Consider the following 14152-nt stretch of genomic DNA (forward strand, 5'->3'; position numbering starts at 1 on the left):
AAGTACTTATACCATTTTTTTTAATACTCCAAGCAACAGTGTATTAAAGTTCCGGTTGCTCCACATCCTAGGCAACATTTGGTGATGTTAGTCTGATTTTAGCATCTTAGTGGGCATAAACTATATCTTACTGTGCTTTGAATTTGCATTTCCCTGCTGATTAATGATGATAAGCATCTTTTTGTGTGTTTATTGGCTTTTCACAGATCTTTTATTAGTCGCTTATTTAAATCTTTTGCCCATTATTGATTTATTTTTTATATGTTTTAAGTCCCTTATCAGAAACATAAATTTTTAATTTTGATGAAATCCAGTGTATCAGATTTTTCCTTTTTTGTTATTTTTTGCATCCTGTCCAAGTAATCTTTGCCAGTACCCAAAATTGTGAAGTTATTTTCCTTCTGTAAATTTTACAGTTCTGGGTTTTATATTCAGATCTCTGATTCAACTCAATTTGTGTGTATGAAATTAGATAGGAGTTGACTTGGATGAATATCTAGTTTTTCAGTACCATTTGTTAAAAAGACTTTCCTCCCTCCATTAAATTGACTTGGCACCTTGGTCAAAAGTCAATTGATGTTCATGTGTGGGTCTGTTTCTGGATTCTCTTCTGTTCTTTGGTCTCTTTGTGCTTATACCAATACTACACTTGTTTAATTACTGTAACATTATAGTCTTGAAATGAGATAGCATAAGTCCTCCAAACAAAAAATATTTTAAAGATTATCAAATAATTTCTTAAGAGATTAATTTGCTATCAAATGTTTTTGAAAAGATTATTTACCTATTCTAGATCCTTTGTGTGTCCTTATGAATTTTAGAAGCATTTTCTGTCAGTTTTTTTCAGAAAAGCCTAGAATTCTTATAGTGATTGCACTGAATCTATGGGTCAGCTTGGAAATAATGGACATCTTAATTATATTGAGTCTTTCAATCTGTGAATGTGGTATAGTTCTCATTTATTAAAGTCTTCTCAAGTTTCTCTCAGCAAAGTTATATAGTTTGTAGTGAACATCTTACCCATCTTTCATTAGTTTTATTCCTTGGTATTTGTGTTTTTTTATACTGTTCTAAAAGGTATAATTTAAAAAATTTTTATTTTCAACTATTTTTTGTTGCCAGAATATAGGAATGAGTTGATTTTTGTGAATCAGATTTTTTTGTATCTCATTATCCTGATGAATTAACATATTGATTCTATTATGTCTTTTTTTTTCCGATTCCATAAGGTTTTCTATATGTACAATAATACTTTCTGTGTATAACAGCAACTGCACCTTTATGCCTTTTATTTATTTTTCTTGCTTTATTGTACTAGCTAGGACTTGAGATACAAACTTGCATAGAAATGATAAAAGCAGACATTCTTCCTTGTTTCCATTATTAGAGGAATAGGATTTAATGTTTCATCAAGAAAAATAAGGTTAGCTTTAGATTTTCATAGATATTCTTTATCAGATTGAAGCTGCTGCATTCTATTCCTGGCTTGCTAAAAAATTTTATTATGCAGAGGTGTTTAATTTTATTAAATGTTCTTTTTCTGCATCTGTGAGATAATCAGATCACTTTTTTCCTTTATTCTGTTAAAGTGATGAATGACATTGACTTTTTTCCTAATGTGCAACTATCTTTCCTGATATAAACTCTGTTGGTCATGATGTATTATCTTTGTAAATATTTGCTTATGTTTTCTTAAGGATTTCACATCATTGTTCATGAGGGATATGGGCCACTAATTGTCTTTTCTTGTGGTGTTTTTGGCAGGTTTAATATCAGGCCATGTTAACTTTATAAAACAGGTTGAGAAGTAGCCCATCTCCTCTATTTTCTGAAGGAATTGATGTTAATATTGGTGTTGGTATTATTTCTTCTGTATATGCTTGATAGAATTCACTGGTAGAGCCATCTGGACTTATATTTCTCTCTCTCTCTCTCTCTTTTTTTTTAACATTTTATTTATTTATTTGACAAAGAGAGAAATCACAAGTAGGCAGAGAGGAAGGCGCGGGGGTGGGGGGGGCAGGCTCCCTGCTGAGCAGAGAGCCTGATGCCGGGCTCAATCCCAGGACCCAGAGATCATGACCTAAGCTGAAGGCAGAGGCTTAACCCATTGAGCTACCCTGGTGGCCCTGTATTTCTTTTTATTGTAAGGTTTTTTTCAATTGCAGTTTCTAATGTGAGCTATTTAGATTTTCTATTTCTTCTATCAGTTTTGATAAGTTGTGTTTTGGTAAGTTTGTACATTTCATACAAGGTGAAATGACATGAAGTTGGTTTTTTTTTTTTAATTTAAACCACTTAGATTTGGGGGGTTTATTTATTATCATACTTATCTTATACTTGGATATAAATATTGCACAGAAGATTTCCATCTTACAAAATGGTTCAACTTAAAATTACAGTATATTTTTATAATATTTTTATAATATAATTTTTATAATAATGCCTGCAGGATTTGTAATAATGTTCCCATTCCTTTTCCTGAAAATTATCATTTGCGTTTTCTCTCTTTTTTTCTTGATCAGTCTTGCTAGGGAAGTATCAATTTAAATAATCTGTTTTTAAAAAACATTTGCCCTTTTTGATTGTCTGTGGTTTGTGCATTTACTAATTCATTAATCTTCATTCTTATTTCCTTTCATCTACTTACCTGCACTTTAAGTTGATCTTTCTCTAATTTCTCAAGGTGAAAGCTCAGAGCACTGATTGTATATCTTTTTATATTCTAATATAAGCATTTCGCACTGTAAATTTTCTCAAACCACTGTGTTAGCTGGATCCCATAAATTGTAAAGTATTGTTTCCATTATCCCCAAAGTATTTTCTAATTTCCGTTGTGATTTCATTTTTGATCCATGGATTTTTAGAAGTCTGTTGTTTAATTTACAAATTTAAGGGAATTTTTCTGAGTATCTTATTATTACCATAAGATTTTTCAGTGGAATCAGTTATTTGGATCTGTGGTGAATGCTCTTGCCTCTGTAAAAAGGTGACATAATGACTTTCTGTTTTTACCCTCTGAAGTTCCTTAAGTATGGTCTTTGAAATTTCTTTTTCTTGGTGTCTTCTTTCATTTCTTTCTTTTCTGAAACTGAAGGTATGTTCTGTAACATGCCTTACTCTGGAACAATTTTAACATTATAGAAGTTGTCTCCACATATCCCTGCTACAGTTTATTTTAATTTTACATAGAAAGATATAAGTAATAATTCTTCCATCTTAATATTAAGTTTGGGGATAAACTTTTCTTTATGTGGAGTTTTTAAATCCAAACTAAAAATTATTATAGCTCTCATATAGATACCACTAAATATTAATCTAATGATTTGACTATGAGACAGCATTTTTATTAACTTTAAGGTTAATGTTATTGAAGTCTGAAGAATTCACATCTTGTCACATCCAGCAAGTCCAGAAAACGATAAGATATACTTAGAACCAAAGCAGTTTTAAATGCAGTTTCATCTTTTCTTGATGAATCAACCAGTCCATCAGATCTTATAGTACCTGGGAGTCAGCATTATGAAAATTATCTACCATGTACTGCAAAGAGCAGCTCAGTAAAAATCTAGAAGGAATAAATGCCAGAAACAAGAGTATCTACTCTGTGAAACCTTTCTGCATTCATTTTTAGATGATTTTCATTGTTAAAATGGAGTCGTCTAATCTGATTTATTAGGTGTTATGAATACCAGGCTGGCAATTGCACCAAAAAGTGGCTTTGATATCAAAGAAATAGATCTTATTGGACTTGAGGAACAGGTCATTTCATCATTGTTACATATTCGGGTGTTTGTATAGTAATACAAGGAAATCAGTTCTTTTTTCTTTTCCATTTCTTCTGTAGCTCTGCCAGACAAAACAAAACCAAACCCTAAGGTAAACCAAATGTCTGAATCAGCGAAACAGTTTGATGAAACACTGTAATAAGATAAATTATAACCCACCAGAAACTTTCTTCTGTACAGTTCTTAAAATCTAGTCATACCTGAGGGCAGAAAGCCTTTCTGATGGAGCTCTCTAGAGACTTTTCAAAACAGCTAGAGTCATTCTGGTACCGATCAGACCTACTTCTCTAGCTTCCTACAGGCATGTATCTTCCCTGTGCTCTGAGAGATGGTGACTGTCTCTGCCCTCTTATCTTCATAGTGGAAGGGACAGCCAGCATTACATGGATGACATGTTATAGTGATTGTTGTGGTAACTGGAAAGCTAGCTTTTTTAAGCCACTGCTTGAAGGTTAATCTAACGTAGTATATTCAGTTTGGCACAAAGAGCACCAGCAAGGGTCAGTAAGAAACACTGTGCTGTAATCCCCCACGGTAGAGCATGTAACAAATATTTTGTGTAACAGTCTGATGGTGTTTTCTGCCCTTTTTGTGTGGGAATTTGAATATCTCAGGTTAACTTATAAAGTAAAGTTTTATCAGGGCAAAATAAACATAGATGTAAAATAGTGAGACCCTTACCATACTTCTTTACAGTGCCTTGGAGGAGAATTAGGGTAGAACTTCAGCTTGCTAACATTCAGTTGGGCCCAGGTCTGATATTTGGAAGCAACAGTTTGAGAGAGCAATGGTGTCTCGTACCCATGCAGGAAACAATGTCTACAGTACTCAGTGTGATCAGGGACTTGGCCCTTAATGAAATGTCGAATGGAGGTGAATTCTATTTTACCGTGTGGTCCAATTCTAGCCAGATGCTATGGATACGAGACTGAGACAGGAGAATTCAGGTTCTGCTTTGGATGTCATTGGCCCTGGAGATCAGTCTTTCTGTTCCGTGCTATGAATTAACCAGATGAGGTGCTTGGGTCCTATCCAGATTCTTTGGTTCATTGTAGATTTGTACAGACTTCACCTGGTCTTGTCATTTTTAGAGCTAGGATGATCCATAGTCATGTTTTCTCCTACTTTTTGAGGTGAATAGGATTGTAGGAGCAGAGTAAAAGGTATCAGGAAGAGCATCTGTTTCTGCTCACACTCTGGACCGTCTGTCCAGTAAGGCCCAGCTTTAATGTTTGTAAGACTTTACTCACCTGATTCACTATTTTTTTCCAGGCTACAACTGAGGTGGAAATTAAGAAGAAAGGCCCCGGATCTCTCTTAGTTTCCATGGACCAACTGGCCTCCTATGGGCGGAAGGACAGAATCAACAGTATACTGAGTGTCGTTACAAATACACTAGTAGAAGGTATGTGCCCTTGATGTCGGTCTAAGCCGCCAAAATCTCAAATGTAGTGTGCGTGATAAATATAATTCCTGTCCATTGGCCTGAGTTTTGCAAAAATTAACTCTGAACCTTAGGAATAGAGTCTACGGGCTTTAGGAACAAACATCCCAAATCTACATGCAGATAATCAAATAAGGACTTCAGAGCTTCTACCAGCATTGTACACAGATAAGTAAGAATTACGAAGGAAATGACAGTCAGGAGTAAGCTAGAAGATCTCAAGAACACCGTAATGGTCATGAGGAGCCAGTGGGGTGAGGGGAGGCATAAAGGCTGTAGACTGAGGAGCTGTGAAGATAAGAAATGATGGTATTGGGGCACCTGGGTGGCTCAGTGGGTTAAAGCCTCTGCCTTCAGCTCGGGTCATGATCTCAGGGTCCTGGGATCGAGCCCCACATGGGGTTCTCTGCTTAGTGGGGACCCTGCTTCCTCCTCTCTCTCTCTCTCTGCCTGCCTCTCTGCCTACTTGTGATCTCTCTCTGTCAAATAAATAAATAAAATCTTTAAAAAAAAAAAAGAGGGGAGCGCCTGGGTGGCTCAGTGGGTTAAGCCGCTGCCTTCGGCTCAGGTCATGATCTCAGGGTCCTGGGATTGAGTCCCACATCGGGCTCTCTGCTCAGCAGGGAGCCTGCTTCCTCCTCTCTCTCTCTCTCTGCCTGTCTCTCTGCCTACTTGTGATCGCTCTCTGTCAAATAAATAAATAAATAATCTTTAAAAAAAAGAAAAAGAAAAAGAAAAAGAAATGATGGCATCCCTCCATGCCCTCTGCCCAACAACACACCTTCCTCTTCCCCTGGTTAGCTACCTGGGACCCTCTTGGTTTTCCCTGAAGGACTAATGTACTGTGCATTTAGACGGCACCTAGTTCTGCCTCTCATCAAACACCCCCACATATCCATAAATACGTTTGATGTGTGAGAGGTAAGCCGAAGCCCCTCTTATTTCAGCGCTCTGTGCCACGGGAGAACAGCCACTGTGCAATCACAGTGCACCTGCAGTTGCTGTCGATGCTGGTGCTTGGTGTTGGGTGCTCCCCTGCACAACATAGCCTGGCACACTGGGCAGCATCAGGGTTTTCCACGACAGCACAGTCCCCCAGCGAGTATCAGCTGTCTGTCCACCTGTGGTCTGTACTGCAGGCTCCTCTTGATGTCTCTGGAGGTAGATTCAGTGACTGGGTTTTCTCTCACGAGTTGCTGTTTGATTCTGCATGAATCTCCTTGTTTTGATTCACGCTGGTTTAGCCAAGCTGTCCCAGAATATTCTCAAGACCTCGGATTGCTTTTTTTCAGAGTTCAGAGCTCCCGGGCTAACCCAGCAATAACCAGAGTTCCTGAGCTAAGGAGATTCAAAACTATCCTGATGTTCTTGGGACAAGTTATTTTTTAAGTCATTTGAGCCCAATAACACTTCTACTCTGAGAGAAAGAGAAGGCGAGAGAGAGTGTGTGTTCATTCATTCAGTGGGGTTGTCTGTGATAAAGGGAGAATCCTCAGAAAGGAGTCCCCTAGATCATTTACATTACCACCTGTGAGCAGTGTTTTAGACTATACCTAGACTAAACTTAAGAATGTATCAAGTAGGAAGAATTTGAGTTAACTGTTTCAGCTGCCTGAACATTTATTCCTGTTTTCCTCTAATTTTCATCGAGGTCCTCGTCTGAGAAAATATCTCTAGTTTTGTAGTTTATACTTTGAGATAACTGCAGAGCATAAGAATTTCAAGCTAAGAAGCACTAGCTTAAGAACCTTGGCTAATTTTATTCTTCACTTGGAGACAAGAACAGGATTTCTCTGGATATCTGTGGAAGTTGAGAAAGACAAAAGAAAGAGAAAGTTGCACCTCCAACAGGCATATTTTATGACTGACACCGACATCAGAATGGATGAACTGTTGACGCAATACCACAGTTACTCAGTTGATTACTGGGGCCCAGCACAGGGTCTAGTAAAAGTAAATGCACCAGAAATGTTTGTTAGACTGACCCTTGCCGTGCTTGGAATGGTGGGGGCGTCCATGCTGCGGGCTTCCCTTTGAAGGCCTTGGTGCTTCCATTCCTCTACTGAGCTGGGTAGAAACCAATGGAGGGATAGCTTGGTCTTTTTCTTCTCCCTTCCTCTTCTCCCTGTGCCCTTCTTTCTCTTCCGTTTCTGCCCTCCTCATTCTCTACCCTCCACCCACAAGCACATATATGATAAAAAAACAGACATAGGGGCAGCTCAGGGGAGAGAGAGACAGTCATAATTGTGTTCCTGAGTAGGAAGCCATTCCTGTTTTTTCTCCCTTTTCTAAGTCCTAATGTTCACATAGCCTTTCACTGCGCAGACATTCCCCTATCCCCTCCCCTAGTATTCCACTCCCTTTGTTAAAGCTGATGAGACAGAACTGCTCTAAGCAAAGAACAACGAATGGCTGGAGCAGAATAATGTGAGAGGGAATTAAAGGACATTAAGAAAGATCCATTCCTATTTAACTGCTGGTCCCTGTATTTAATGATTGCTACAACATGAAAAACCAGCATTGAATGAATAATTGTTCCTGCTTCTCAGACCTTCTGTTAGGAAACTCTGACATAATTTTAATCTTTGGATTACCAAACCAAAGAAGCAGGTTTCTATTTACCTGATCTCTTAGAGAGCACAGTGGAGAATTCCAGAAGCGTGTAAATAAGGAGAAAATCCTGCCCGTAGTGTGTCCCCCCCCCATCCCCTTGCAGACATGCTCACCTGGATCCAATGAACTCAGCAGAATTCAGTCAGCAGTGCCATCAGCTTGGGGCTAGTTCAGAGGACTGGGGGAAGGGAGTAAGCAGACTACTATAGTCTCACTTCTCTGAGCAGTGAAGCTATGGGAGAAGAGGAGGGAGTTGGTCAAGTAAGAATGAAGAAGTGATGGTACTTATTATTGGTTCTCAAGTAAAACAGGTTCAAAAACTGTCTCAGAGAGACGACTGGCCAGAGCTGTTGGCTGCCACAATTTGTTGACTCGCTCTTGTGTTCAACTGACCAGCCCCAAGTGTCAGTCAGCACCATTACTTACCTGCTGTGTATCTCTCGTGGTGTGGCTGTAAGCTCTGTGAGGGTGCAGACTCTTGTTCATCAGCATGTTCCCAGGGCCTCTCACACTGTAGTTGTTTCAAAGCAGTTGAATTGAACTGAGAGAAGCCCTGCCTTCAGAACCTCACGGTCTACTAACACCACCATCTTGGCGGAACTGTGAGGCCCTCTCTGAAAAGAATCCCCAGCACCCCTGAGGTTGAGACTACAGTAACCTCTCTGAGAATGTCCAGGAGCAAAGTAAAGGGAACCCCCTTAACCTTTGGGTATTTCTTTGGAAATATTTTTCCTCAGACAAAATTCTTAGCTGCTTTAGGCATGTGAGGTCAATAACAGTTTATCAAGTTGTGAGTCACTTTATAAATATCTGTTGTCACCTAACTGATCCTTTCTAGCTCCTAAAGCTCCATGTTGTCTTACTGTTTGTGGAACCCGAAAGATTATCCTGAGATCTTACCTGAGAAAATGTGGGTAAGATCCCCAGTATCCCTGTAGGAACCTTCTTGGTGCCCCATAGGGTAGGGAAACCCCTCTTCAATATCTGACAGAGACTTAGAACCTAGTGCACCATACAACACTGCAATTGTGTCTACTGTCAGAGACGTGAACAGTCACTGCTTTAACCTCCACGTGCCAGTGAATAGACATTTGGAGAAGGGAGGAGATTAAAAAAAGGAACGGAACCAAATTTCCAAATATGTACTGTAAGAATTTATGGAAATAAGAGAACCTTTTCATTTTCTTTTTTTGGTTAGAAAACTAAATTTACCTTGGGAAGGGAGGGAGTTCTATGAGGAAGAAGCCAAAGCAAATTTTCTTCACAGACTTCCTTTCCCACGCAGACTCCCACGTGGCGCTTACTGTGGCCCTTAAATCTGAAAAACCAAGGCAACCATTTTCTTAGCAACCAGGGAGCCAATCAAAAACCCAACCAAAGCACCCCATCTAAATTAAAGCCATCACCATGGGCACCATCCAGCTGGTTGGAAAAGGGAAAGTAGACTAATTTAAGGCAGCCATCTTGTTCTTGGTGAAACGCTGGGAAACTTTTTTTAATTCCTTGAATGATTTGATTTTGTCAGCAGAATTGGGTTGGGATGTGGGATAGATGTAGTTATATTCAACCCCATGGAACCAAGACCTTTCCTTTAAGGATTATCATGCTGACAGGTTTTCAAATCTCCATCTCTTAAAGAACCTCCTTGGAGATCAAGGACCTTGGACTTTTGTAATTCAGGCTATTATAACTCATACTTTACTTGAGGAGGGCTTTGTTGCCTGTGGTCTAGTGCCCGGATTGTTATGTTTGCTGGCTAAATGGTTCTCTGCCTTTAGTGTCTAAGGGTCCTTTTTCATCTTTGTTTTGTGAGTGACCCTGAGATCATCTTGGTCCAGTGATATTCAGTCTATGTCCAGGATTCTAGGGAAGTGCCTCAGGGAAAAAGGAAGTCCGCCAGACTGGGCTCCTCTTCCTGCCTCTACTATAGCAGTTCCTGGCTTATCTGTTTTGTGTGTTGGGGATCACATAAGATCTTGTTGGAAACTAACCAGTTCTGTTTCTAAAAGCGAGAGAGCCAGACTGAAAGAAGATAAGGAAAGAAGAGAAAGACCAAGGGAGGGAAGGAAGGAAGGAAGGAGGACAAAAATGTCTCAAGAAGGGAAGAGAGGGGAGATGAGAAAGAGGAGAGGTAGGGAGAGGAGTGGGAGTCCTGTGCCAGGAGTTGTGAGTTGTGAGCTCACTGACTTGCACTTCTTTGGGACCGGAAGAGATGCCCTGCACAGGGTAGCCAGCCACCCACGCTGCCTGGGCTGCCCAGAGAATGAATGCTAAGAGCAGACGCTTCTGTGACCTTTACTGTAGGCCAGGGTGCTCTGAGGTGCTTTCTGTCTTAGCGCATTCAGTTCTCTCTGACTGAAGAACGGTGCCCGGGTTCCCCTGCCCAGCAATGTCTGAGCGGCCAGGTACGTCTGGCTTCAGAGTCTGTGCTTGCGGCTGCTTCTCTGATAATGATTTAGGGATACGATGTATAATCTAAGGCCTACCGTTTACCAAGGACCTGCCGCGTGTCAGGCGCTGTCCGGGCTGCTTTACATTCACCACCTCGCTAACTCCTCAGTGCATGAGGATTACAGGACTCATTTAGCCCTCCAGCCTGTAAAGGAAGTGTCATTTCAGATGACGCAAAGAAACATAGAGGACCCAGCAACTTGCCTGAGATCACACAGTTGTGAGTGCTGAACCCAGTCAGACCGGGAAGTCAGACTCCAGAGGCCAAGCTCCTAACCATGACGCTGGGCTCCCAAAACAGACATATCAAACCCCAGTTTATAACCAGATGGTTGTTAACAGGGAGCTGACCTGCGACTGCCCCTGCTTCCTCTTTCCCTTCGTGAGAAAGAAAACAGGGTGGTGGGCAGTGACTACACACTCAGGAAGGTCAGCACTCGGACCAGCTTTCTTCTTGTGCTGAATGGAAGTGATAATGACCCAGCAGAGGGTGAAGAGCAGCCCCCTTTGTTTTCTCACCGTGTTTGTTCTTTACTCACTGCAGAGCTGGAAGAGTCTCAAAGAAAGTGCCCGCCGTGCTGGTATAAATTTGCCAATACTTTCCTCATCTGGGAGTGTCACCCCTACTGGATAAAACTGAAAGAGATTGTGAATTTGATCGTTATGGACCCTTTTGTGGACTTGGCCATCACCATCTGCATTGTCCTGAATACCCTGTTTATGGCCATGGAGCACCATCCCATGACACCACAGTTTGAGCACGTCTTGGCTGTAGGAAATCTGGTAAGATGGAACACTGTCTCCGGATTTTATGATCCGAACATGTTTTGCCTGTAGGACATCTTTTTTCCGATACTGGAAGCTGGAGTTTAGTTGCAAAGAAAGTAAGAGTTAATTGGAAGACAAATGCTTCCACATATGGCGTAGCCCCAGCCGCTTCTGCTCACTGTTGTGATCCCTTGGCTGTTCCCTCTTTCTGCAGAACTTTGAAGACGTCATTTAGGAGTTATTGGCAGAAAACCAGCCATGGTGACAGAATGGGAGGCATGGTGCAGTGGGTTGCTTTCAGCAACCTGAGCCAAGGACTTCTGGATTTTCTTTCTCATTCTGTTTCTCACATTGATTCCTGCATTACTCCAGCATCACTTCCCCTTTCACCTTCAGTAACAACCACCACAAAATAGGGGAGCTCTTTTAGTGCATTAAACAGAACTATAAATTTGCCTGCGCTGTCATATCTTAATTATCCATATGGGGCCTATCTGTGGGAAACTTAATTCTAGGCTGGCTTCCCCCTCCCATCCAACTTCTGGGCTCTCATCCAGTTTCTACTGTTAGTTGATCTGTGCCAAATTTATTTTAATGTTAGCTGAAGTCATATATTTAACTTATTATATTATTTAGAAGATAAGAATGAGGTGCTTTGTTTTGTTTTTAATAGATGGCACAGTGTATTCTGAAGTCAAGTAGTTGTGATTTGGGGATTATCTGTTTTATTTCTTTAGTCCAAAAATCAGGAGTTGATTGAATTTTGGTAGGTGGGAAAGATCTAGTTGGAAAGAATCTTCTGGGTCATCTGTGCTTCATTATTCCTTGGGAGTTTCACCATGAGCAAGTCAAATCTAGTGGTTTGTTACCTTTTGAGTATGATCCCTGCCTGATGTTCTCCCTCTCCCTCCCTCCCTCTCTCTGTATACACACACACACACACACGTCTGACACAAAGAGTATTTACATTAAGCCCTAACATACTATTAGAGTGTTATAATATCATTTTGAGTTTTGATTATGAAAACACACATGGCAAAGGAGAGATCGTTTATCTGGTTAGTCCTTGTAGCCTATCACGTTCCCTGGTACACATCCGAGATAATTCTGTGGTCTTTCTACTCTGCATGTCGGAGTTCGTGACATGCTTCAGGCTCAATGCTTTGATATAAATGCTCGTGTGCTACCCGATGAAATATGGGTCATCTTGAAATGGGACACTCTTGTAGGCTGTCCAGGAAATCTGCTGACTCTGAAGGGTACCTGATAGTGGGCTGTGTCACTCGCGGACCAGAAACTTGGCCACCGAGCAACATTTTGAAAGAATCAACAAGATGATACAGATATGAGCTTTATCTTATTAGCCAAGACTTAAGTAATGAAAAATATAGCTTGATAATTTTGTTTTGTTCATGGTGGTGGTGGTGGTGGTATTTTCCCTGAGATGTTTTGTTTTTCTCAAAGTCTTTACTTTTACTTGCTTTTTGCAAAGCCAGTTCTTGATTTTGAAGGGAATTTGAGAGGTCTTTTCACCTACCACCAGCAGAATTGCCCTCAGACCAGACCAGCAGATAACACCATTTTTCCCTTTCTTAAAAATCTGTAAAGACTTAGGGTCACAGCTAAATTAGAGTTCGAACATTCAGAAGACTTTGCTCAGAATCATCAAGAAGAAAGAGGAGAGAAGGGAAGGTCAGCAACTAAAAATACTCAGGGACTTTTTGAAGCAAGTCAACCAAAACCGAGTTCTAAAATGGGAAAACACTCTGGGGGCAAGAATTTTCAAGGGATTGTAAAGAAAGCATGCAATTAGTAGTGGGGATGGAAAACAGTGAATGGTTCAGGACACTTTGGACTGGCCAGTAGATTTGAGGTGAGCGTGAAGGGAAAGAAATGAAGAATAGTACGTAGATTTGGAAGTTTGGTAGCTAAGAGGGAAATAGGATGACTAAAGAAGGAATAGGTTTGAGGTTTAAAATCAAGGGTTCTGTTTTGAACATACTAACTTAAAATATGCTACTCATTTCTAACCACAAATGTTTGCATCTGTAAAACAAGGGTAATACCATGTCATCAGTATTTGGGAGGACAAAATGAGAACCTATAGAGAAGTTTTTGGAATAGTAAAAAGCACTCTACAAATCATAGGAATCATATTAGTGTAATTCAGTAGCTTGGACATTTTTTTTTAATCTAACGGGCTTTATTAAATGATTCATGAATCAGGCAGCAACCCATCTAACAAACAGAGAAGAGCTCCCAAAGGCTTGGACATCTAGAGAGAGTCTTTGAATGAACCTGAGAAAAAGATGGAAAAGAGTGAGATTGACCAGCTTGTGAAATAGGGAACAGCCTGTCTCACAGCTGGAAACCTAAGGACTTCCCACAGCTGGGACGGTGACCTGAGCTGTGTTTGTCCATAGATATATAGATGGAGGTTTCTGGTGGGAGAGGAGAATAGTTTGCTGTAAAGTTTGCTGCCTCCTCAGCCCTCCCACAAGGAAAAATGTTAATACGAGGAAGAACCGTAAAGATAATTTTATCCATCCCTCATGTTCCATAAAGGAAATGGAAGCCCAGTTTGGCTATGTGACTTCTGCACCTTTTGTGTTATTCAGGAGATAAATATAAGGATTCTTTTCTTGCCTTTTTTTTTTTTTTTTTTTTTTAGTATATGTGCTGCCGAAGCGAGCACTTTTCTTGCCTTTTTTTGCAACCATTTGAACACAATAGTGAGTTTAAAAGGTGTTTTGTTTTGTTTTGTTTTGTTTTGTTTTGTTTTGTTTAAGCAATCTCAATCTTGGAGAAAGGTTTCAGGTATGGTCTAAGATGGTGTTTTGGAGAGTAAGCTGCTGACACAGCCTCTGAGCCTTCTGCATGTGTGCTTAATGAACAAGTATGCTCTCATGCAAAACCGCAGTACGGCCACCAGACTCAGGAAATTCCCATGCACCTCACAACCACTGCATTCTCAGGCCCCTTCAGGTTCTGCCAGAAATCCCAGCCATGTCCTCTGTAGCAAAAGGATGCTGTTCCAGTCTCCTGTTGCATTCGGTTGTCCTGTCTTTTCAGTCTTCTTCAGCTTGGC

At 40.5% G+C, this 14152-nt stretch overlaps 1 protein-coding gene across 1 annotated transcript in view; it reads left to right on the forward strand.

The window, feature by feature from the left end:
* SCN8A (sodium voltage-gated channel alpha subunit 8) overlaps window positions 1–14152 on the forward strand; it is a 180833-nt gene that overhangs the window by 123538 nt on the left and 43143 nt on the right. Inside the window, exons 14-15 of the mRNA XM_044229304.1 lie at window positions 5061–5193; window positions 10841–11079. Coding sequence (XP_044085239.1) covers window positions 5061–5193; window positions 10841–11079 — 372 coding nt within the window. The remainder of the gene's footprint in view (window positions 1–5060; window positions 5194–10840; window positions 11080–14152) is intronic.

Source organism: Neovison vison, chromosome 12 (genome assembly GCF_020171115.1).
Source record: "Neovison vison isolate M4711 chromosome 12, ASM_NN_V1, whole genome shotgun sequence".
Lineage (NCBI taxonomy): Eukaryota > Metazoa > Chordata > Mammalia > Carnivora > Mustelidae > Neogale > Neogale vison.